This window comes from Gavia stellata, chromosome 4, assembly GCF_030936135.1.
Source record: "Gavia stellata isolate bGavSte3 chromosome 4, bGavSte3.hap2, whole genome shotgun sequence".
NCBI lineage: Eukaryota > Metazoa > Chordata > Aves > Gaviiformes > Gaviidae > Gavia > Gavia stellata.
The window spans coordinates 7,567,835-7,592,119 of record NC_082597.1 but is presented as its reverse complement, the minus strand read 5'-3'; the positions used below and the strand labels follow the sequence as shown (position 1 = coordinate 7,592,119).

The following is a 24,285-nucleotide window of genomic DNA, read 5'->3' as shown; positions in this document are numbered from 1 at the left end:
AGTCATTCCAAATATAGTTGGTCCTATTAAGAAAACAGCTCCCGGGTAAGAGTGCAAACTATGTCATCATAAGAAAGAAAATCAGAAACATGCTTCTAATGAAAGAAGGAATTTTAAATAAAGTCAGCAATTCAGGGCCCTAATAGTAAATCAGAGCCAAGAGGGGAGAAAGTCTCTACGTGCCACCCCATCCTTTCAGGGTGAAGTTTGGTGGTGAACTCTGTGCCTGGTCTTTCAATTTCCAGAAGGAAACCTTAATGCCAGCAGCAAGACCTAGCAAGAGAATACCCCACTTTGTAAGATGCAGACTACGTTCCCCATCTTCTCACAGAAGTGGCCTTTTGAATTCCCTTGTTCCAGCTCTACAGCTACATGGAGGGAGGAGAGGGGACACGGACAGTCCCTGGCAGATTCTCCATCTGAAGGGTGAAGTCTGCCCTCAGCCACAGCAGCCTAAATCAGCAATAACACCAAAAAACACCCACTGTTCCCACCCATCATCCAGAGACGGTGGAGAGCTATCCCTACGGGACAGCCAGGATGCTGTGTTGGCTTAGCTGTGCCTGAGTTACGAGGGCATGAAGATGTAGTATCTACCTTTGGAAGAGTAAAGCCACATATTTGACCTATGGCCTTTGGTTTTTTGATATAGCAGTTCAGGAGGCACTGGAAACCGGGAAAGGAGGCTGTGCAGCACGTCTGCTATGTATAAAGCCCTGAGTCCACACTGCACAAGACAAAGCCCCGCAACCCTCATGGGCGACCTCAGCTTAGGCTTTCGTTCCACTTTTGCTTTGGGCTGAGATTCTCAAGGGAGCCTCAAAGGGTCATGTAACCAAGTTCAACGACTTTGAATTTTCCTATTGACCAGAATAGCATTAGATCATATTACCCATGTCTATTTGTTAACGACGAGCGTGCGTTTACCCATGCTGATGCCACATGGTTTGGATGCGTGTTTTGTACACCATAAATGGCAAGGACAATGCCTTAAAGACATAAACACTGGGGGGCACACAGCAGCTCCGCTCAATGGCGATTTTCTCACATGCCCAAAAAACACAGAAGGAAAAGTTTCAAACTTCACCAAAGTTTTCAACTTCCCTCCCACCAACGCACTTGTAATAAATGTAAAAGCAGACAGTCATTGCTATTATAGTAACATTGTCTTTTTAAAAAGGGTAGAACTGCCATTTCTATACATAAATGTCAATAAAAGCTACATCTTTGTGGATTGTGCCATAGCCACATATTTGTTATGACTGATATAAGAGAGCATTTAAAAAATAATGAAAAAGCCCTTTCCTCTTTGTTTTCAGTTAGAAAACCCCTATTATCCTTTTTAAGAGGAAAGTTGTGAACAGCCGCTGTTTTCTGTTCTAATTATCAAGTTTACAGCAGACACAGGAGTGACCAGATTGCTTTGCTCTGGAGAGATGCTTCTTGACAAAATGTATTATGCCAAATACTGCTGCTGCGTGTGGACTCTTCTGCTTTTGGCGGAGGGCAAAAAAAGTCTTAAAGAGCTGAAAATCAACCCCACGCTGATGTGTCTTTTTCAAACAAATACACAGGCATGAGTTAACTATTGCACTCAGTTACCGGTCCACCGAGGTCTGAATCTGTTCCAGTTCCCCACAGGAATGGCTGCTTAGCTGAGGCTGTAAAGATATATATGTGCAAGTCCAAAAAGGTCCCATTTTAATCCCTGGTGCGTCAGTCAAGACAGGAGATATCACAAAGGTATGAAGATATTTGAAGCAGGCTGTTACTCTATTTGGTGAGAACCAAACAGATTATATATAGAAATTTTGGACTAATCTCAGAAGGAGTCCGTGCTGGTGTGCAAAAGCATATCTGGCACACTTCACTGCCGTGCATGTCAGCTGTTTTTGATTCAGTATGGAGCTATAACACTTATTAGATTATTTGCTAAGGCTTCCTACTAATATCCCTTCTCAAAGTTATTGACCAAACTTTTAAGAAGAAATCAGTTCTGCTATTTATATTTTGAATGCTGTCAAAAAAGAGCGGATTGTCTCTAAGAAAGCTTGAATTCACCTATGTCTGCTCTCCTGAAAAATTTTAATGGGGAAGTAAAGGAAGCAATAACATTCCTGTTCAATGTAATGCTCCGTAACTTTAATTTGATAAAATAGCTGGCAAAGTAAAATCTAGCTGTCACATATCCTTAGGGAAATTATTTCATAATCCACTTACTAATACAAATTGTCACTATTAAAACTAACCCAGAGATTTCTGCACTTATAGAGGTTTAAGAACTGGGCAATACAGCCAGATGTCTCCGATAGCCAGAGACAAAGAAACGTGGATGCAATCAAGCAAAATACTAGGCTTTACTTTTAAAACTGATTTGATTAATAAGTTTGAAGTCCTATAGTTGCAGGAGCACAAATCCCTAGTACGGCCACTCTTAATTCAGAATAAAACCAATCTATTCTGATAAGCCAATGCCTTATGAATATAAGGCATACTTAAAAAATTAGAATTTCTAATTTTTTAAACAAAATCAAAGCTTAATTTTGAAAAAAATTGTCAGCACCATTTTCTTGGTCAAACTGAGCACTAGGTCAGCCCACAGACTAAATGAGTGCTTTGTATTTCTTTCTTTATTAAAAGACAAAGTCCGTACCTACAGATTTTTTTTTTTTTTTTCTGCAAAACTCCTACTGAGCACAAAGTGTTGTATGAGTAAGCATTATAAGAGTGAATCAATATGTATCACAGATGACAACTGCAGACTTAGAAGTCCAAACACCAATTAATTCATGCAGCTGTCATTTCAGGATATATTGGCTATATTCCAAACACAGAGGTTGCTGTTAGGTTTAACCTGGTGCAGTTGGAAGTGGGACGAAGTGCAAATATTTTCCCATTTTATTATGGTCAGAGCCAACCCCTCTCTGCCAAACTCTCATTCAAGACACCTAGAATCATGACCTTAATGAGACACAAAATGTAATTGTGATCCAACTTCTGTAAATGAAAACAGGAGGTAGAAGTTGCCAACAGAGTTGTTTTAAATTCACACTGGGGTCACACATCACAAAAACTGGTCCGCCAAAAACATTACTGGTCTGATTTCATATAATGGAGGCCGAAAAGACATCAACTTGTATTCATAAAGCATTTTCGCATGCAGCTAAGAGCAAACAACTGCTTTGGACAAGGTGTGCTCACGAAAACTGTCATTTCTGATAAGATTTGTGTCTCTAGCTTCTTGAACTAACATTCTTGGAATACTTGTTTTTTCTCCCTGTACATTTCGATCCACTTAGAAATGCATATTTGATGATTTCCACAGCAAGTGAGATTTGAGCTCAGAAGCAGCTGCATACGTTGAGGATACTTCCAGCTGGCCAGATGAATCCTACCTTGCATTTACTTGTTTTCCTCTATGCTGTGCTTCACAAATTGCAAGTCTGATTTACCACTCAGATACTTCAGTGTTTTATGAGATAATGCCATGGATTTTAATAACATGAAAGTAAGATAAAAGAATATCCATTGAGGTGCTTGGACTGTGCACGTAAATAACTTACCAGTCATCAAAATATGGTGATCTTGTGGTTAGAAACTAACTGGCTCCCAGCAGTACATCACAATAACTTAATACAAAACACTGAATTCCTCCAGTTAATATTTCAAGATTAAGTTAGAGGAGACAGGCAAAATGCAGTATGTCAATAATATTTTGACAAGGACATCTTCACTTTGCTAATGGCACGAGACCTTTATACTTTTATACTTTTTTTATACTTTTTCCAAATGAAGACATTACTTTCATGGAAAAAACTAGTTTTGAAGAAGATATTCCAGATTACCTATGAAGAACCTTGTGAGAAAAAACAGAAGAGGACGTATTTTGCCTAACGAAGCCACCTAGGACTACATCTTCAGCAGCTTTTAGGCACCAACACATCCTTGAAGATCTGGGCTGCCAGCACTTGTGCAAATGCTTTCCCTTCCACTACGGCACCACCCAAAACCTTGCATCCTCTAAACACTACATTGTGGTGCTGCTTCAAACAGAGCTGTTGCAATTTTTAACTCCTCACATCTACTGTGGTTGGGGATAGTCTCACAGCTGCCTGTCCTCCCATGCAAAGACTAACCCGTCTTAGCTTCTGTGAGCTCCATAATCCCAAAGCGAAGGCATATGCTTGCAAATTAGGTAATTCTTAGCTTTAGACATGTGGGTGTAACAAAGACAGACCTTATGCATCCAGATATAAAGCTGAGTCATTTATCAAACTGTTAGATCTTATTAAAGAGTGTTTATGCATCTTAACAATTCTTTCCTTTTAAGTAACAGACAACAGCGCATATAATCAGATACTTGTACCACTGAAACACAATTGTAACCATCTTCCTGAGTAATAAATACTGGAAAATAGGGTACATATTCTCATTCTTCAGCTAGGAGCTCTGAAAGGACCCCAGCTTTGTTATTCCACCTATGCGCAAGACAGGGTCCACATAAAATAAACGTCTGGTGCAGGAGCAGACTCCAGCTAAGGCTGAAAAGCCCATTCCACTAACTTGAAAGTGTCTTTGAGCAACTATTTCAGAAAGCAGCTGTTTCTTCCCTAACACATCAAATCATTTTCCAAGCCGGATCCCTGAGCGATGATGTACTTTCATGCCCTCTGACCTGCGCCTTCCTCCCAGCACGGATATGCCATTTTTTGAGTTGACTCAGGGTATGGAGTGACCTTGAAGAAGAACAGTTATGCAAGGGAGATTTGGTAAACCATCACCCCCAGAAGAGAGGACAGCTGCATTGTCACCCTGCAATTACAGTGAAATGACTTATCACACTATATCCTACTTGAAGGAACACAACCGTCTGTGTAAGCACAGCGTGAAGGCAGGCTGAAGCACAGAAACGCTGTGCACCATCGCTAAAGCTATTATGGAGCGCACTGCATGTAAATGAAACTGTGTAAGACCAGAGAAAATACAAGGGATTTTGCGTGTGTTTACTATTTCAGAAGTTTCTCTCATTTAATGTATTTTAGGATTTATAAGATATCTTGATCTGCTTCCCTACATCTGCTTACATCTAATCTAGCATGAAATACAATCCAGGCAGTCCTTGCTGCAAAGTTTTCCCCTGCAAAGTTTCCAGCATCTCAGTGATCAAAAATGGTGTCAGCTTTGTTTCAGGTTTCACACTTTTTTCACTCGCATTAATTCTTTGCAACAAAATGAGTTGCTTAACAAGAAGTCAACTACTAGTGCCAAGGCAGAGCTGTCTTGTGCCATACCCACATATATAGGGTCAGATTCACTTTTGCCTGAAACCCGAGAAGTACAATTCATCCAGTCTGCATCTCCTTGATTCAGGAGATTATCTCATGGTCTAAAGCTGATGTCAACCTCCAGGCATGCCCAACTGTCCCCATACTCTGCAACCTTTTGTAGATCCTGGCTCCTTTCCACGCCTAACCTGTCTCCCTAGCAGGGATGCCTGCAGTAGCGCCCAGCAGCAAGGGTGACTCCAAGGGCGGACACCGAGGTCCCACTGGGCACCCAGGCACCCAGCAGATGCCCGGGGGCAATGATGAAATCTATCCATGTGAGATGCCAACAACTACATTCTTGGAGGGGCTCTACTCTTCCACCACTGACATCAACTTCATTAATAGTACCGCCGGGTATCACCCCCTAACAGGTAGCCACATGCCTGGGCACCCCAAGCCATCCTCGGGGCCCTGCGGGGGAGCCAGCTTTCGGTATGCCCTGGATTTGCAGTTGGCAGAGCTTTGAGCACGTCCATGCGGGTAGGGCAGAGTCAGCCTTCTGTCACCCCAGTGCAACTGCAATGGCATGAGCAAGCCAGGTTTTAACAAGTAAATCTACATAAAAGCTTTCTCTGAAAGTGATTACTTAATATAACAACCAGCTGTCTCTTCAATTCTTGCTGAGGCAGCCTATCTTCTCACCATTATTCACAGAGGAGGGAAAAATAGGGAAAAAAAAAAAGCAGCAAGCCTGTTTCATCTATAGGGTAAGCAAAGCTTCAGAGAAATAATGTTACCTGACAAGAGATGCCAAGTGCTTTTTTTATTTTTTCCTTTCCTAACCATCCCATTCATTTCTACACAGGAAAAAGAGCTCTTACTACTGGGGCATAAAGAGGTAATTAGTCATTAACCCCTTAAACCCCAATCCCACAGCTTTTTGTACATCAGCTACACAAACTAATTACCATCACTTTTATGTCAGCACTTATCAACACAGGATCAGAGTGTCTCCTCTTCAGCTTGGCTGGCCCTGTACTCCAGTTGCATGACCTCACACAGAAAAATAATTAGTATAGGAGAGCATTAGTGGGCACTAGCAGAGCCTCCAGACTGAGAAACTGGAGTATGGGACCATCCAGGCCTGCAAGGGCTGTGTTTTTTGACCCAGAGACAGCAGTGGCTTGAATAGTTGGGTCTGTCCCACAAAGTCACTCAGGAACATTCATCTGAATTAATTAAATGCCCAAATTTATGTTAGGGCACATTAAACTTTTGCATGGCCAATTTTATTCAGAATTAATGTAGCCTTTGATTCCAAGTTAAATTGCACAGAAGAGTTTAATAAGAGGTAACTAATGGGTTTCAAAACTGAATTTGGATTCATCTGCCTAGGGGCTATCGGGTTAGCCCCGGCGGGATAAGCAGAGACAAGAATCTGGGACAGAGAGGTTTTAGGGGGAGTTTGTCAATGGGCTACTGAAAAGGAACAAAAAGATACAATTTTTTAAACTACCTTTTAGTCTCCATGTAAATCTTGAGAAGGGGTGATTTTTCCACATTTCTTACCAAAATGTCCACTTTAACGTCAAGAATGGTGCTGCCTCCTGGGATGGAGCAAGGGGCCCCTTTGACTATCATCTGATTTATGGGAGAGCAGGAACACCCACACTTTCACCCACTTCAGGAAAACTTTTCATTGCTGGTTTTTGTTTGGTTTTGAGATGGGTACAGCCCTCACCTCCCAGACTTTGCAGGAGGATGCCTCCCAGTCTCTCTCCCTGCTCCTTATTATAGCAGCAGCTCCTGGCTGTAGGTGCAGGCATATAAGGAGCCAGGCAGCTGCCTGGGCATAAATCACTGCCTGAACACCCAGTCCCCCTCATCTTCTGAGGAAACGGGAATGGAAAGCACCGGCAGAATTTTAGCTGACCTGCTAGAAACAGTTCAATCATGCTGTTTAACAGGAAAAATGGCTTCAGGCTGCAATTAGGCATGGCTCTGATTTGTAATAAGGGATTTAATGGTGCCTCTCCCAGAGGATCTAGGAGAGTAAAGAGGAGGGGGTGAGAGTAGGAGATTCCTAAATGGTTTAGAAATTATTTTTAAAATCCCTGTTCAGCAGAAACTAGCTAAGGCAGAGTATGATTTGCTAGCTAAACAGTATTTGCTTAACAAGACACTTATTTGTGCACATCACTGCTTTTAAGTAATCAATACACCTGGGTGCAGGGCCACACCCAGTTTATTTTTCCTCCCCTTGCTCTGCTCTGACTCAGCACTGAATCTGTACGATTGTGCAGGTATTACCCAGGCAGCTAGAAAGTTTCTTGTGATAAATAGAGGTGTAGCCAAGGAAAAAAAAAAAAGATCAGGCATATTTTTCTCTGTCTGACTCTTACAAGGCTGTTTTTTTCTATTTAACTAGAACCTCAGGCTGGTGCTTCTCCGCAGTCCAACTCTTCGCACCGCCTACTGTGTTCAGGAACCCGTCTAACAGACGGTTCATCTTTCAGCGTGTTCACACCTGCACAATTACCATAAGTGGAAGAAATTTCCTGTATTCTACAGCAAACAATGGAAAGGATTGCATTTACCTTTCTGCTCAAAACCAGACAACAATTGCTTTCAGAGCAGGTTATGAAACTCCCAACATCTCAGGTCAGGAAAAGTTTGTGTCTCACGAAGGCGACCATGTGCTGTTGGTCCCCCCAGCCAGTTAGTTAATAGAGCTGTGATAGTCCTGTCCTAGAGAGCCCGTTTTCCTCCTCAAGCAGATTCTAAACCATAGCACGTTTTCCACTGCAAAAGAAATAAATTTTAAAGCCTAAAAATGATGCAGCCCAGCTTCTCACCTGATTTTGTGATGAGATGTAGTATTTTGCCCTGTGTCCAGCTACATGCAGCCAGCACACAATCAGAAGAAACAGCAATCCTTGTGCACCAACGCATCATCCAGGCACTAATCGAAGACTCCCCTCCTGATGCGGTACCAAACAGAGGTGCCTAGTGGGACTTTCACCCTACTCTGAAGCATCCCTTTAGCCCTGAGTTCAGCAAGGTGAGCTCAACCTACTCACTGATTTCACTGGAACAAATTACAGTCTAAAATTAGGCACATGCTTAAATGCTTTGCTGGGCTCAAGCTCCTGGGTTAACTGCACACTTAGTCTCTCCCAGCACTGCACTCAACAGCAAGCTCCTTCCCACTCTGTCCCCACCCATCCGAGTCTTTGAGGAATGTTGCCATGGATTTCCACGGGACACAAAAGAGTCCATATTGGAAGAACCCTGTTAAGGTTGCTAGGCGTAAATATTGACTTAACGGCTCTTCTGCCTTTCTTCTTTTTTAAGAACAGATTTGTTGGCCATGGCTGGAAAAATAAAATGCTGGAGTATGCATGATTCACTCTGGCACTCATACAAACATGCAGATCAGTTGGCTGGCAGCTCGCTCCTCTGTCGGCAGAACATCGCTTCTAAAATGTGTCATTTTGTTTTGGCAGCAAGACCATCCAAGCCCACAGACAGAGAAATAAAATCTCCCACCTTCCATGTACTTCACATGGGGACCACTGACCTTCCCCAACACAGAATATTTCACAGAATCACAGAATCACTATGGTTGGAAAAGACCTGTGAGATCATCAAGTCCAACCGTCAACTAACATCACCATGCCCATTAAACCATGTCCCACAATGCCACGTCCACACGTTCCTTGAATACCTCCAGGGAGGGTGACTCCACCACCTCCCTGGGCAGCTTATTCCAGTGTCTCACCACTCTCTCAGTAAAGACATTTTTCCTAATATCCAGCCTGAACCTCCCCTGGCGCAACTTGAGGCCATTTCCTCTTGTCCTGTCGCTAGTCACTTGGGAGAAGAGACCAACACCCACCTCTCTGCAACCTCCTTTCAGGTATTTGATTAACGCTTCCAACAGCTTTTTAACTGAGACACACAGAAGGACTGACAGGATGCTGCAATCGTTTTACACTAAAAGTCCAGCCCAGAAACCGCCCTTCTTGGACCCGCTCTCCTGGGTCTGCTGACACGAGAAAGGACTGCAAAATGAACTGCAGGGAAAACTTTTTACTCAAAGGTCTTTTGAATAAAGGCTGTTTCACAGACAATAAGTATTGAGACAGAAGATACTTAAGGTCCCACAGGAAGTCAGCAGCAGAAGTGAGAGGGGACCCAAGGGTTTTGGTCACTGGATTCATGCTTTCACCACCAGATTCTGCTTCCTATATTAATCCATGCACAGACTTTTAATCCTGAATTTAAAAAAAACATTATTTAAAATATGACTTCAACTCACGACATCATCCAAACCCTTTTCCATATTGATTCTGCCAGATCTGGATGATTTGGCAGGACTGGCACAGGTACGAACCTCCTCCAGGGCAGCTGGAGGGTACAAAGTATATGTGATAGTTGTGTCTACCAGTCCCGGACACGGCCAGCACAATCATTGACTGTCCCTGCTCACCACACACAGGGGCACTAGCAGCTCACCTGAGAGCTGGCAGAGGCTGCAGGGGGTATATTCAGGATTCCCCAGTAGACTCCCATTTGACATACAAGCAGGGGAACTCAAGAAGAGTTGCATTTCACAGCACTCAACAGATGTCTGACAGAAAGCAAGTACCTCGTCAGGAGGAAGACAAAAATCTAACGTTTGAATATAGGAGGAGAAAGTCCAGTGTCAGACAAGAGATCCTTCTCTAAAGGATCACAAGGAGTTTGCTTGCATCTCAGCTAGGCAGGGTGTCCTTTGGGACTTCTATCCCGGTGGAGTTTAAGCACTCCCCAAAGGCATAATGCAAATCCAGAAAGGGAGACCAGGATCAACACACATGCATATTTATATTTGCTTTACATGCATCCTCTGTGGCCCTAAACCTTCCTTTCAGGGAACAGGGACCAATTCCTCCTGCCAGGCGTCCTCTGTGCACATCCCCTTCAGAAGCAGTGGTTTGGCGCATGGCATGTTAAGGCTGCGGCACCTCACAGCCATGCAGGGCAGCCGAGGTCTCTGGCATCCCACCCGCTAATTAGACAACACACAAACTAGCCATACCCACTCAGTATTAAGCTAAGAGAAACAAAAGCAAGGACACTTAGATACCTTTGAAGCTTAGCAACAACTGCTCAGGATCCACTCCACCTCTCTCAAATCTATTTTTACTGACAGCTTTTGAAGCAGAGAATTCATTGAACAGAGAAACAGGTTGATATCCCCTCTCCTCAACTGTAGACAGATCCATTTTGTTACTTTCTAAGCGTTACCAAATTCAATACTGTGTCTGCTAGCAAAGATGTCTATTTTCAGAATAAATACAATGACATGCAAAGTTTGTATTAGCAACAGCTAAGTAGAAGAGACCAGGAGATAAAAAAGCAAAAATCTCTCTTAAGGTCCTGACATCCATAGGACAAGAGACCAAGTAGATCTAATTGTATGAAATTAAGGAATTTTCCGCCCACTCACTCTGCTGGAATGGCACAGCCCAGGTCCTGCCTCCTGGTTTCTCAGGAAATTGTTTGCAGAGAACAGAAATGTTTCACAACACAGAAGCAAGAAATAACCTCAATGATTTCCCTGCTCTACTAGCTTAGGGTCAAGGCTGGTGCAAGGCAATCCTTACTGCATGCCAGTATTGCCATTCTTATACCCACACACGAGTATCAGGGGACGAACCCATATAGACAAAGACTATTTCAAGCTGCCAGTTATTGGCCATTATTACTATTACCTGGTTATGGGGATGACAACGGTTGAGCTTTATGACAGGTTCTCAATAACACTACACAGCAAGCCAACATGCTGCATTTATCACTGGGTTTGCGTTGTAGTGGCCTGATATGGGTCCAGCAATGGGAAGGCAACTGCAACAAAAGCCTGCAGCTCTTTGGAGCCCCACTAACGTCCCTCCACTGAAAAAGATCTGCTCTGCCTACTGAGATGGCTGAGTTTGCCCTTGAACATGCTCCTTTGACTTAGGGTGTCTGAGCATTTAGTTCAGAAGTATCCAGTTAGTTTTAAAGATTTAGGATCAGTTTTGTCACATGGTGCCCAGATGATCAGCCATCAGCTTCTACATGACCAAGAGCTGGGGCAAGAAGTCCCACTAGCGGCAGCAGTGCCGCAGGAATCAGAGTGCCCTGGTTCGACGTAGGCTTCGATATAATTGTACTACCTTTGATTCAATGAGAAGACAAGGTACTGTTAGAAGTTGAAAACAAGTTAAATGGACGAATCCTAAAATGACCAATCTCTTTCCATTTCCTAGAAAGAAAGTCAAGGGTGATGAGTTCAGATGCAAGTGTCTCCACTCAGGTGATATGAATGCCACCTTCAGGGCATAAGATGAGGAAGAGGTAAGGATCAAGCCCCTAATGACTACACTGAATTCACAGCAGTCATGAGCTGACTTTTCCTTGTCCATGTATTCCAGCCACAGTCAGGAAAAAATACACACCATGGACAACCCTCATAAAATAGAAGTTGCCCTGCAAAGTTACTTCCAGAAGTGGCAGAGCTACCTCTCCATGGTACAGGTTACCACCATCTCCTGTGACAATCCATAGCATGCCATAGCTTTAGAGCAATTAGCATACAGACTGTTTTAAGCACTTGGAAATAATAACCCTTGTCCTGCTCTCCTCAAAGCCAGTGACCCAACCGCCGACATTATCAGTGGATACGGTCTTTTTAAGGCATCATAGGCTTCACTCCAGCCTAACTCCAGTCCTTTCCCACTTTGCAGTCATCTGGCTGTATTAATACACAAAAAAAACCCAGAGCATTTCTCATAATTATTTCAGCATCATGTAAACTCAGGTGATCGTGTCTGCCTGTGATGGGCTGAACAACCTGTTAGTCACACCTGTCAATCACTGTTCCTGCTCCTTAAAAGCAGGAGTCTAACCGAAGTGAAGAAGCAGAAATGAAGGACTGATACTTACTTTCTCAGAACTGCAATTTCATTCTCTATGCTGCTTTCCTTTCCCTTCAGTGCCTTCTTGGGAATGCACTTGACTGCAAAGAGTTTCCCACTTGCTCTCTCTTCAGCCAAAACAACTTCGGAGAACGCACCCCTGAAAGAAGAAAAGAAAAACCCTGCTTTTAAGTGGTGCCTTTTCTTTGGCAGCTATTAACTGAAACATAACCATCGAATCTAGTTCTTCTAGTGTCTTTTGATAGCTGCTCTTGTTAATCACAGCAACAGTATTATGAGCATCTTTCTTTGCCTTTACAAACATATGCGACACTCACATTCACACACTACATTGAAGGCCTACCGAATACAACAATTTTAATAAAGAACTGTAGTCCAACAGAGGTATGAGGACAGCTTGAAAATCAGAAAGTACCATTTCCACACCCAGGGAGATGGACTGCTGTCCGGCTGCTGATTTGATGGGTGGTGTATGTTTCCCCTTCCTGAGGTTTTTGGAGGTTTAATAGACATAGCAGCACAAAGTCCCTAGGACTAAATGATGGACCAGGGCCAAGAGTGCTCCTGGTTCCTCAGTGACCACAAGAGGTCAGGGCCTCCGCTTTGGTCCTCCCTGGCAGCCCAGAGCATCTCTTCACCGTTGGCTCAACCCTGACTCAGACAGGGAAGCAGCGTCAGAATTTCTCTATGTACAGAGTTATTCCACAACACAAACTGCTGTGTGTGTAATCACTAAAGCCAGAGAATCAGATTAAATCACAAGTCCAAACGACAGCCTTAATAGCAGCCTCCCTATGGTCACCCCAGAGAGGATTACACAAATAAAGAAACTTCATCACAGCAGCCAGTCACTAATTGCCAAGAGTAGGCAGTGCTTCTCCTTCATTAGGTTATTCCATAACAGTGTATTATTTCTTGCACTCTCATCACTTCCTCCAAAGCATCTGGACCTTACTGGGGAGAAGCCAGGAAAAAGTTACAGTCAGTGCTACATACACTTTTTTTCTGTTCTCACACTGTTTTCTGAGCATTTGAGCATCATTCAGACAATGCTGGTCTGAACAGACATTTGCTTTGGCATATTGGGGCCACTGTCATGTTCCAGTGCTCCTTACTGGTTTAGCAGCAAGGTAGCGGGCAAGACAGAGCATTGGCCTGATGAGGAACAGCAAATCTTTGCTCCTCTTCACCAAAACCTCCCCCTGAAGCACATGCTTTGTCCAACAGACATCAGAGCCAAGAACTTGTCTAGCCAGATCACAGCTGAAGGATCCACCAGCTGAAGGATCTTATTTTATTTATACAAAACAAAAAGAGGCAGGACACTTTCCTTCTTTTTTTTCCCCCCAACAGTAGATTATTCTGCTCTTCTACATAGCTCTCTGAAAAGAGCTCAGGAGCAGGCTGAGCAAACCCAACCACGATTCAGCCCGCTCTTAAAAGGTTAATGTTTGATCACAGCCTCGTTTGGCTACCAACTTTCTCTGACTTTCATTCCCCACAACTGCTGCTTATCTTGATGTTTGTGGATAAACAGAAGCGTTTCCTTTCCTGGCCAGGCTCTTCCCTTTTAAGTCATGCACTTTGATGACACAACCAAGGGGCTGTGACCTCACCAACGGTTCCCGAGTTGTGAAACAACCGAATGAATCATTAAGCCAGTGGATAAGTGGATAAGAAAAAGGAAGAGACTGCTGCTTTGGAAAGAAAATTCCTGTTTACCCAGAAAGGCTTTTGTAGCTAGCAGCAATAGGGAAACGGCGACGGGAAGTTTAGGAACGGATTAAAAGAGTCTTTTGCAAACTGTTACGGCGGATGTTTGACAGCCTGTCAAATGCTGTAGTGACCCTCTGAACCAAGAACGTTTTGCCTCAATTGGGACAGTGGTCCAGACTCTGACCACATTTACGCCACTCTAAGTACAGGAACAAATCACTGTTTTCTGCTTTGTGTATAACCTCCCACAGCACGTCAGAGCATCTTCAATTTAGAGTCCACACAGTGGTCCTAATGGCTTGCACAATAAAGAAATCAAGCCACCCAGAGTGTTGTTAAAGACCTAGTCTTTGCTTTCCTATTATCAACAGTCCTAGTCATTTGATTCACCAAATGGGGTTTTCACCCTGACCCTCATGCTTGGGACAGCCAGAGCAGAACTGCAATAAAATCCTTTTACTGGAAAGCCCTAAGACCTCTCAGTGCTTGTCAGCTTCGGTTGCAGACCAGGGTGCTCAGGAACTCCCAGGACTGCTCCCAGCTATATTTCATGAACCCCTTAAGTCCCACCTGCTTAAGCTTTCAACACTGCACTTCACTCCAGCTGTGTCTTGAACAAGCCTTTTGCCTTCAGTTAAATGCTGTTAAAAGCAGCATATTCATACTGGTCGTTTACTGATCACACAACTCTCCTAATGTTTATGATACTGTAAAAACACAGAGAGCTCCCATCCCAGTCTGGATTTCATTGCTTTTCTCAGAAGAGGAAATAAAGGAAATCCCTTTATATCTCTCTATGCAATAAAGACAGCTTTGGGAAACGCCTCTATTTCAGCTGGCTTCACCATTTTGCTGGATTTCTTTCTCCACTTACCAGGACAGCCATGGGGTTCAATGGTTGGAAACTGCCTCTGTGAATTTAAATGAAATATTTTCAGGAGCTCCAAGGTACTCATAAAAACCAATTCCATATCTCCTTAACAACCTTTCTCATTAAAGCATGAAATGAGCTGAACCTCAGCTAAAGTGTTTGCTCACATGTCAACCCTTGGCACTGACAGAGCGGTTTTTTACATCGAGCTTTGTATGAGGCCATGGCATGAAATTGCTGGTGCTGGGAAGAGCCCCTGAGCAATGAGGCGGGAGGGCTGGGGGGAAGCAACAAAGCAATGGACAAAAGAAAGATAAGTGAAGTGCTGGAAGGAAAGAGAAGGGAGGGAACAGATGCAGATAGGGATCAAAGAGTTAAACACAGACGGAGAGGAACAATCATTATAGGACAAGAAGAAAGAAATGGTAGCAGAGAGCATCAACAAGGAAAAGGCACCAAAGACACTCCTGGAGTCTGCTGGAGTCAGGGGAGAGTCAGAAATAATAGTGCATAGATGGGCAAGCAATTATCATGATTTCAAACACACAGTTGAATTCATCCACCCCACCGCTAACGATCCAGTCCAGCCCCCACTAAACCCCTCTTGACTCATGCATGAATAGATAAATACCAGAGAGAAAGAAAGATAGGCTGCTTGTTTTCTTCCTAACAGCAATATATCCTACAGCAAATTCGACGCCTCCTCAAAAAAGTTCACCAGAACTACCAACTTGGCAGGCTTGCTACAGATTTTCCCCCCAAAGAATTAATGTGCCCTTTAAACTCAAGACATTAATGAAGGAAGCAATTTCTCTCTAAGAATTTATTACAATTCTTTACTGAGGATTAAAAACTAATTGTGTACAAAGTTCCATAAAGATGTTTGGTTTTGGAAAACATTGCCTTTTACACCATCAAAGTGACAGGACTTTTTGTCAAAAGTACATGGCTTCCATTAAGCATCATCAAGTGCTACAGGATAAAAAGGAAAGATACAATACAGGAGATGTTGGACAACCAGAATGCTACATGTCTGCAGCTCAGACAGGGCTCTGGATTAAAACCCTGCCTCTCCTAGGAGGTACCGCATGGTCTCTATAATGACATGATGTTCCCAAGACCTGCCATTTGCAACCCATATGCCAGTATCTCCATGCTCATAGCACTCAGCCAGAAAGAGATTCAGAAACCTCTTGGTCAGCCTTATATTTTGAATTATGAGTTTTTATCTGAAATTTCGTGCATGGAAAACCACAGTTTCTGTGAAGGACACAAGCAAACAGGGATATTTTTTATTCTGTGTAATACTGAGGAAAGTGTTTACTCTGTGAAAATATTTGGGGGAGTTTTATTCTCCAACCCCCAGAAAATATGGTCTAAAATTATTTTTACACTCTGATACAGATTTTTAAAAAAATAGGGAAAAGAGGTTAATTGATTAAAAGTTATGATCTTAAAGGTGTCTGCAATGGTTGGGATGTCCCATTCCCTTCAGCTGGGAAATAGGTAATTGCAGCCTTTCATGCCTGGGGACCTCTCTGAAGGGGGGTTTCAAACCCCTTCAGCAGCTTTCCTTGTCCTGCCTGGAGATTATAGCAAACAAATAAAAAAGCATCACGGTTTGGGGGAAGTAGGACAGTGGTAGAAATGGCTAAACGAGAAACTTCTGCAATATTAAACCACCTAGTTAGCTGCTGAAATACGTGTGTGGCAACTGAACCTATTTTTGAAAGTTTTGACATGTTATCACTTACCCTAGGGGACTGACTCCTTTCAAATTTCTAATTAAGGCATGGAATAATTTTATGATCTAGATAATTTTTATATGAATTAGGAACAATGTAAAAAAAAAAAGAGAGGTTAAATGACTTGACATGTCACACTGAAATAACGGCAAATTCTAGAAAGTGGTTGAGACGTTCTGACTCCTCACTCCTTTGCACACATCTGGATCATGCAGCAACCTATGAGATGTCAATCTTTTATAGTTTTAATTTGCTTAAATGATTTCTCATCCAGTTATTTTCTTTAGTCTAGATTTAAAGATTAGGATTTCAAGATTATCACTGGAATATGAACAGCATTCATACCCAAACAGACTGGATCTTCTATTAGAAAACAACAGTTGCAAGGCTAAGCTATTCTGCAGATCAAAGCAAAATAAAGGCCAAATAACTTTTTCCTTCATCTGTTTGAACTATAATTTAATATAAACACTTAATTTCTGAAATACAATGAACAACATACAGTTTGACAGCAAATCTGTTCTCATTCATCAAAAAAAAATTGCTGTCACAAAAATACTGACTAACTGAAGACAAAGAGTTGATGGAGGAATAAAACTTAATTTTTCCATTCACAGAGACCTCCATGTTGAGCAGTTTTCCACTGCATTAGCAAGTGCTCTGTCATACTAAATCAACAGACATAGTCAGGAACCAGATTTCACATCTTCGGGCTGTGTATAGCTAATGATCTTAATTATGATACAGTTGGCTTTCTGTGTGTACTTTGCCCCAGCCAAACCATGGAAAAAAAAAATGAACACTCATCATTTGAAAAATATACCATGTCCACAGTGAAGATCATCCTGAGATGGAAGACTGACTGAATCAAATTGAGACCAACCAAATCGAAGGTCATTGCCGTAGCATGGCTTCAGCAAACACACACAAATTCTGCTCCTTAACTCCCCAAAGGCAACTTTGAACTGCACCACAAACAGAGGCAGGTATGTAAGAAAAAGTCTTCTCTGGCATTTTCACAGCTTTTCCCATGGGCCTCAAGGAGTTAACTGTGGGATGAGCTCAGGCTCTGTGTAACCAGCACACACCGTGGAGATTCTGGTCCTGCAGACTATTTTTCTACTAAGCCATTTTTCTGCACAAGTCACATTTTGGTTTTTTTTATTAAATTTTCTACTCAGTTGTTTCTGTGCACACATCCTCACTCTCCCAAATTCCGGGCACATACCAACATAAACCCAAACTAAAGCTGGAAATAAAGTTTTTCACGCCAGTGTCATGTCCATGAATGTCCTGAGGTCTGTGTGAAAATGAATTCACAATGTAATTTTCAGTATCTCAGTGATGCCTGAATGCAAAATTAATAACAACAAAGCGTGGAGGGTGGTTTGACCCAACCAAGAGCAAAGGAGAAGGCTTTGGGGACTGTGTTACATGTGGTACAGAAGTCAAATAACCCTACACATTCCCAAGAGCTGAATATAAATTTACAGGGAAAGAAACACACTTCCTAATCTGGTTGTAGCCATTTATTCTTTAGAGGACAAATGCTTTTTCTAGCTATTTTCATTCATCAAACACACAGTGCCAACCCTGCAGCCCCTTCTATGGCAATGCTTCCTCCGCCTGGGCAAGAGCAGAATAACCAGGATCGCTGTATTAACACTGGTATTTTTAGCCTCACTACTCATTTAACTTCCACTAAGCCACTCAGCCACAACTGAAAATGCAGTTTTCTACCTTGGGGCCCGGTGAGTGTCTGCTGTAACACCAGACATAGCCCTGCCCTGGGCTGTGTCTGACCCTGGTTCCCCTCCCCAGGGCTGATCCTGATCCCCACCGGGGCTTGCTGATTCCCAGGGCTGGGGCTGCTATTGCACATTACAGATGATGAACAGCACTTCCAACTGTGCCAAAAATGCTGTTGCTATTGCCTGATGGACATGCAAACAACGATGGCAAGGGGCAAAAATACTCTTTGCTGGGTGTTCCTGTAGCAAGGATGTCCTTTCTGGACCACTGACATGTCTCTCTGTGCCCTGAGCCATTGCCCCATGCTGATACCCTCAGCATTTTGTCTGAGCTAGTAGGTACATTAAGACCATTGGAGTCTCCCGATGAGCAGCCGCTTCCCCACAGTGCAAGAGGTGGCCGGGAATCACCATGCCCAGGAATGGGCAGCACATCCCCAGCTCCAGACTTTATCTCTCCAACCACCTTGCTGCCCCGCCTCTAACACAATTTTTCAGGGAGAGGAACCACACCAACACACAGATCTCTGCTGGGACATATAGCCACAACCATAACAGAGACACGTGACAATTTCACACTCGAGATAGAGCTTCTTCTTTCCCTTCCCTATAAACCAGTTTTTTTTTCTCCCACCATTACAGGGCAACTTGTGGCAACAGAATGAGCAGCACAAAGCTTTCATCTTGCATAGTCACCAAAAGTGTTTGGATTTGTTTGGATTTAACTTCCATTTTTTGGGTACTATTATCTACAATTACAACAACAGCTTAGTGTTTTGACAGTTTTTGTCACCAGAGTCAGCTGCAAGAATTTTAATGACAATTTGAGGCTTATCAATTCTTCTGTTTTAGCTGCACTGTATTTTATGCTCTCAGGAAAAAAAAAAAACAACCCAAAAATACCCCTAGAATTAAGATTGAAAATCCACGTCAGTTACTTAAAGGAAAGCTACTTAGCAAAGAGAGACTTCTATGAAGCCAGAAAACACCAGTTCAAAGTTGCACATCATAAAGCATGAAATTACAATAATATAGTCAAGGCAGTTTCCTTCACATGCCTGCCTCTTCCCCCGGACCACCTTCACCAGAATACAACCACCTTTTTAATGGGCAACAGTCATTTTCACCCAAGGAAAAATTGCTGGAAACTGTTTAAACCATTCTGTAGTTGAAATTAGTTCTTTAATACAAGATTAATTTCAAGTTCACAGTGGGGCGTGGCACATGCCACCAGCACTCCATGTCACTGAGAAACTTTCTTTCTTTCAAACATGATGTTGGGAAGCATCGGCAAAGGTGCCACACCGCTCCCTTGCATCCTGAGCACTTCTCCCTGCCCACCATGACCAACGTGCTGGCTCAGGCGCTGCTGCTTTGGGGGCCAGCAGGGAAACACCAAGTTTGAGACCTGTGTTGCAACGCAGGCAGGAGAGCAGAACACTCTGGGATCGCTTCCAGCCATGTGGACGGGAAATTCTCCAGTGCTTGGGGCACTTCAACTCATACACCAGCACTGAAGCACATGGCCAAGGAGACTCCAGGGCAAAAAAAGCCATTACGTGCAGAAAAGAGCAAGGAATACGGGCTTCAGTGCCATAAAACTTAGGTTCAAAGATTAATAAACACATAAAGCACAGAAATAAAGGCAAAAAGAAAAGTTTCTGCAGAATCTCTTCCCTTTCTGAGATGAACTAATTTGTTTTAGCTGCCTGGTGTATGCTAATTTAATAGGATGCTATGCAGTCTGTTCTGAGACAGTGATGCATGGATGCTAAAAAGGGAAACTGGCCCAGCGCAGATCCCCAGTCATGTTTGTTATTACAGTCCTCTTTCCTGAACTGCTTGCTCCTTTCTGATTAATCCTGACCCCTATTAGAAAGGGAAGTATTGTCTTTAAAAGCCTATTACATTTACAGTACATCCTCCGTGGCAATCACAGTAAAGCTATCCAGAATCAAAAGCAAAACATACAGCTTTCTGTATCGAGCTCTTCCTTCCATTATACACTTCACAAACAAGCTGTTAAGCAGTATATTTTCTCCACTGATTATTACTTTCTTTCCAAAGTGAATATTTAAGTACCTTTTTTCCACTTTCATCTTATAAGACAAAAGGAGGGTTTATCCGATGGCAGCATTCTCACGAGGAGATAACCTTTCTTTTTCCAATAATGACCTCAAACCTTTCTTGAGGCGTAAGTGATCTCCATATTTTTTTCAAAGCGTTTCCCCATTCTGACACCTATATATGCAGGGTCTATTACAACACATCTGATTTCTGGAGATCTTATCTGGCCATATAAAGCAGATGACACCAATTTGAAAAAGCATGTTTATTCTTCTTCCTCCACACGGAAACTTAAGAAATTATCTGGCACACCATGGCACTCTCCAAGAGGCTGGCTCAAGTATCGGAAGGCAGCAGCAAGCACACCTGTGGGAGGTGCGCCCGGGTAGAGGAGCTCCTCCGCTTAGTGGCACAGCTCCGGGAGGAGGTCCCTATGTCAAGGAGTACCAGGGAGTGTGAGAGAGAGATAGACCTCTGGAATTGCACCCTACCTTCCCTGGGACAGGCCCACCAGGCAGACACGGCACGGGATATGGAAGACTCCCTTTCTTCTCTCCACCCAGCGGAACGAGGCGACTTAGGGGATAGGGGGCAATGGCAACAAGTTCCTGCCCGGCGCAGCAGGCGAGCCCCCCTGTTACTACCCCACCTTCTCAAGTCCTCTTGCATAATAGGTACGAGGCTCTGCAAGTGGAACCGACCAATGACGAAGATGAAGGTTCACCTAGCTTGGAAGTGTCACCAAGGTTAAGCCGGCCCACGTCCTGCGTAAAAATGGCTTCCATAAAGAAAAAAAGACACGTCATTGTCAGGGGGACTCTCTCCTGAGGGGAACAGAAGGCCCCGTATGCAGACCAGACCCACTTCTTAGGGAAGTCTGCTGCCTCCCTGGGGCCTGGTCAAAGACATGACAAGAAAACTTCCCAAGAAAACTTCCCACCCTGGTACGGCCCTCAGATTATTATCCATTATTGATTCTTCAGACAGGCAGCGATGAAGTTGCGACAAGAAGCTCGAGCGCAATCAAGAGAGACTTCACGGTCTTGGGACGACAGGTTGGGGGATCGGGAGCACAAGTGGTGTTCTCCTCCATTCTTCCATTGGCAGGGAACGACGAGGGAAGAAACAGGAAGAGCCAGCTGATCAATACCTGGCTCAGAGACTGGTGTCACAGCCAGAATTTTGGATTCTTTTATCATGGGTCGCTCTATATGACACCAGGCCTACTGGCAACAGGCGGGGAACGCCTGTCTCTGAGGAGGAGAAGGATCCTGGCACAGGAGTTAGCAGGACTCATTGAAAGAGCTTTAAACTAGATTTGAAGGGGGGAAGGGATAAAATCAGGCTCGCTGACAATAAGCCTGGGAGTTACACACCAGTGTTTGAGAGGCAGTGTGCTGGAAAGGACCTTTGGACTGTCGTCTCCGTGGAGGTAGGGGATGGGGACCCACACGACTGCAAAGACGTAGGGTTGTTGATGTGCTAGAAACCAGGGAAACTCATGAGATCAGTCACATAGGAATTAGGGCTTCTTCTCCCAGAAAGGCGGCAGGATCAATAGCCCAACTAAAGTGCATATATACCAATTCACACAGCATGGGCAACAAACAGGAGGAGCTGGAAGCCATTGTCCAGCAGGAAAACTATGATATAGTGGCCATCACGGAAACATGGTGGGATGACTCGCACAACTGGAGTGCTCCACTGGATGGCTACAAACCTTTCAGAAGGGACAGGTAAGGAAGGAGAGGCAGTGGGGGAGCCCTGTATGTCAAGGAGTGGTTTGATTGTCTAGAGGTTAACAACAGTGATGAGAGGGTTGAATGTTTATGGGTAAGAATCAGGGGGAAGGCCAACAAGACAGATATCATGGTGGGAGTCTGTTATAGACCACCCAACCAGGATGAGGAGATAGACGAAATATTCTATGAGCAGTTGGTAGAAGTCTCACAATTGCTAGCCCTTGCTCTTGTGGGGGACTTCAACTTACCAGATGTTTGCTGGAAATACAGCACGTCAGAGAGGAAACAATCTCGGAGATTCCTAGAGAACTTCCTGACACAGCTGGTGGGTGAGCTAACTAGGGAAGGCACTCCTCTGGATCTGTTGTTCGTGAACAGAGAAGGACTTGCGGGGATGCGATGGTGGGAGGCCGTCTTGGGCACGGTGATCGTGAAATGATAGTTTTCAATTCTCAGAGAAGTAAGGAGGGGGGTCAGCAGAACTGCTACCTTGGACTTCTGGAGGGCTGACTTTGTCCTGTTTAGGAGCCTGGTGGACAGAGTCCCTTGGGAGGCAGTCCTGAAAGGCAAAGGAGTCCAGGAAGGCTGGACACTCTTCAAGAAGGAAGTCTTACAGGCGCAGGAGCAGGCTGTCCCCATGTGCCAAAAGACAAGCCAGCGGGGAAGAAGACTGGCCTGGCTGAACAGAGAGCTTTGGCTGGAACTCAGGAAAAAAAAGAGAGTTTATGACCTTTGGAAGAAGGAGCAGGCAACTCAGAAGGACTACAAGGAAGTTGTGAGGTTTTGCAGGGAGAAAATTAGAAGGGCCAGAGCCGAACTAGAACTTAACCTGGCAACTGCCATAAAAGACAACAAAAAATGTTTCCATAAATATTAGCAACAAAAGGAGGGCTAAGGATGTGGGGGGAAACATAGTGACAAAGGATGAGGAAAAGGCTGAGGTACTTAATGCCTTCTTTGCCTCAGTCTTTAATAGCAAGACCAGTTGTTCTCCAGGTACCCAGCCCCCTGAGCTGGAAGACAGGGACGGGGAGCAGAATGAAGCCCCCACAATCCAAGGGGAAATGGTTAGCAACCTGCTACACCACGTAAGACACCCACAAGTCTATGGGACCAGATGGGATCCACCCAAGGGTGCTGAGGGAGCTGGCTGAAGTGCTCACCAAGCCACTTTCCACCATCTACCAGCAGTCCTGGCTAACCAGGGAGGTCCCAGTGGACTGGAGGTGAGCAAATGTGACACCCATCTTCAAGAAGGGCCAGAAGGAGGATCTGGGGAACTACAGGCCTGTCAGCCTGACCTCGGCGCCAGGGAAGGTTATGGAGCCGATCATCTTGAGTGACATCACGCAGCATGTACAGGACAACCAGGTGATCAGGCTCAGCCAGCGTGGGTTTATGAAAGGCAGGTCCTGCCTGACTAACCTGACCTCCTTCTATGACAAAGTGACACACTTAGTGGACAAGGGAAAGGCTGTGGATATAGTCTACCCAGACTTTAGTAAAGTCTTTGACACCGTTTCCCACAGCATTCTCCTGGAGAAACTGACTGCTCATGGCTTGGACGGGCACAGTCTTCGCTGGGTAAAAAACTGGCTGGATGGCTGGGCCCAAAGAGTTGTGGTGAATGGAGTTAAATCCAGTTGGCGGCCGGTCACAAGCAGAGTCTCCCAGGGCTCAGTTTTGGGGCCAGTTCTGTTTAAGATCTCTATCAACGATCTGGATGAGGGGACTGAGTGCACCCTCAGTGAGTTTGCAGATGACACCAAGTTGGGTGGGTGTGTTGATCTGCTGGAGGGCAGGAAGGCTCTGCAGAGAGATCTGGACAGGCTGGATGGATGGGCCCAGGCCAACTGTGTGAGGTTCCACAAGGCCAAGTGCCGAGTCCCACACTTGGGTCACAACAACCCCATGCAACGCTACAGCCTTGGGGACGAGTGGCTGGAAAGCTCCCCCACAGAAAAGGACCTGGGGGTGTTGATCGACAGCCGGCTGAAGATGAGCCAGCAGTGTGCCCAGGTGGCCAAGAAGGCCAAAGGCATCCTGGCCTGTATCAGAAATAGTGTGGCCAGCAGGAGTAGGAAGGTGATCATGCCCCTGTACTCGGCGCTGGTGAGGCCACACCTCAAATGCTGTGTTCAGTTTTGGGCCCCTCCCTACA

The 24,285-nt window shown here is 44.3% G+C and overlaps 1 protein-coding gene across 2 annotated transcripts in view; it reads right to left on the bottom strand.

The window, feature by feature from the left end:
- The window catches only part of CAMK1D (calcium/calmodulin dependent protein kinase ID), a 233,833-nt gene that overhangs the window by 119,762 nt on the left and 89,786 nt on the right, over nucleotides 1–24,285 (bottom strand). For both annotated transcript variants that reach the window (XM_059816627.1, XM_059816626.1), the window contains exon 2: nucleotides 12,240–12,371. In XM_059816627.1, coding sequence (XP_059672610.1) covers nucleotides 12,240–12,371 — 132 coding nt within the window. The remainder of the gene's footprint in view (nucleotides 1–12,239; nucleotides 12,372–24,285) is intronic.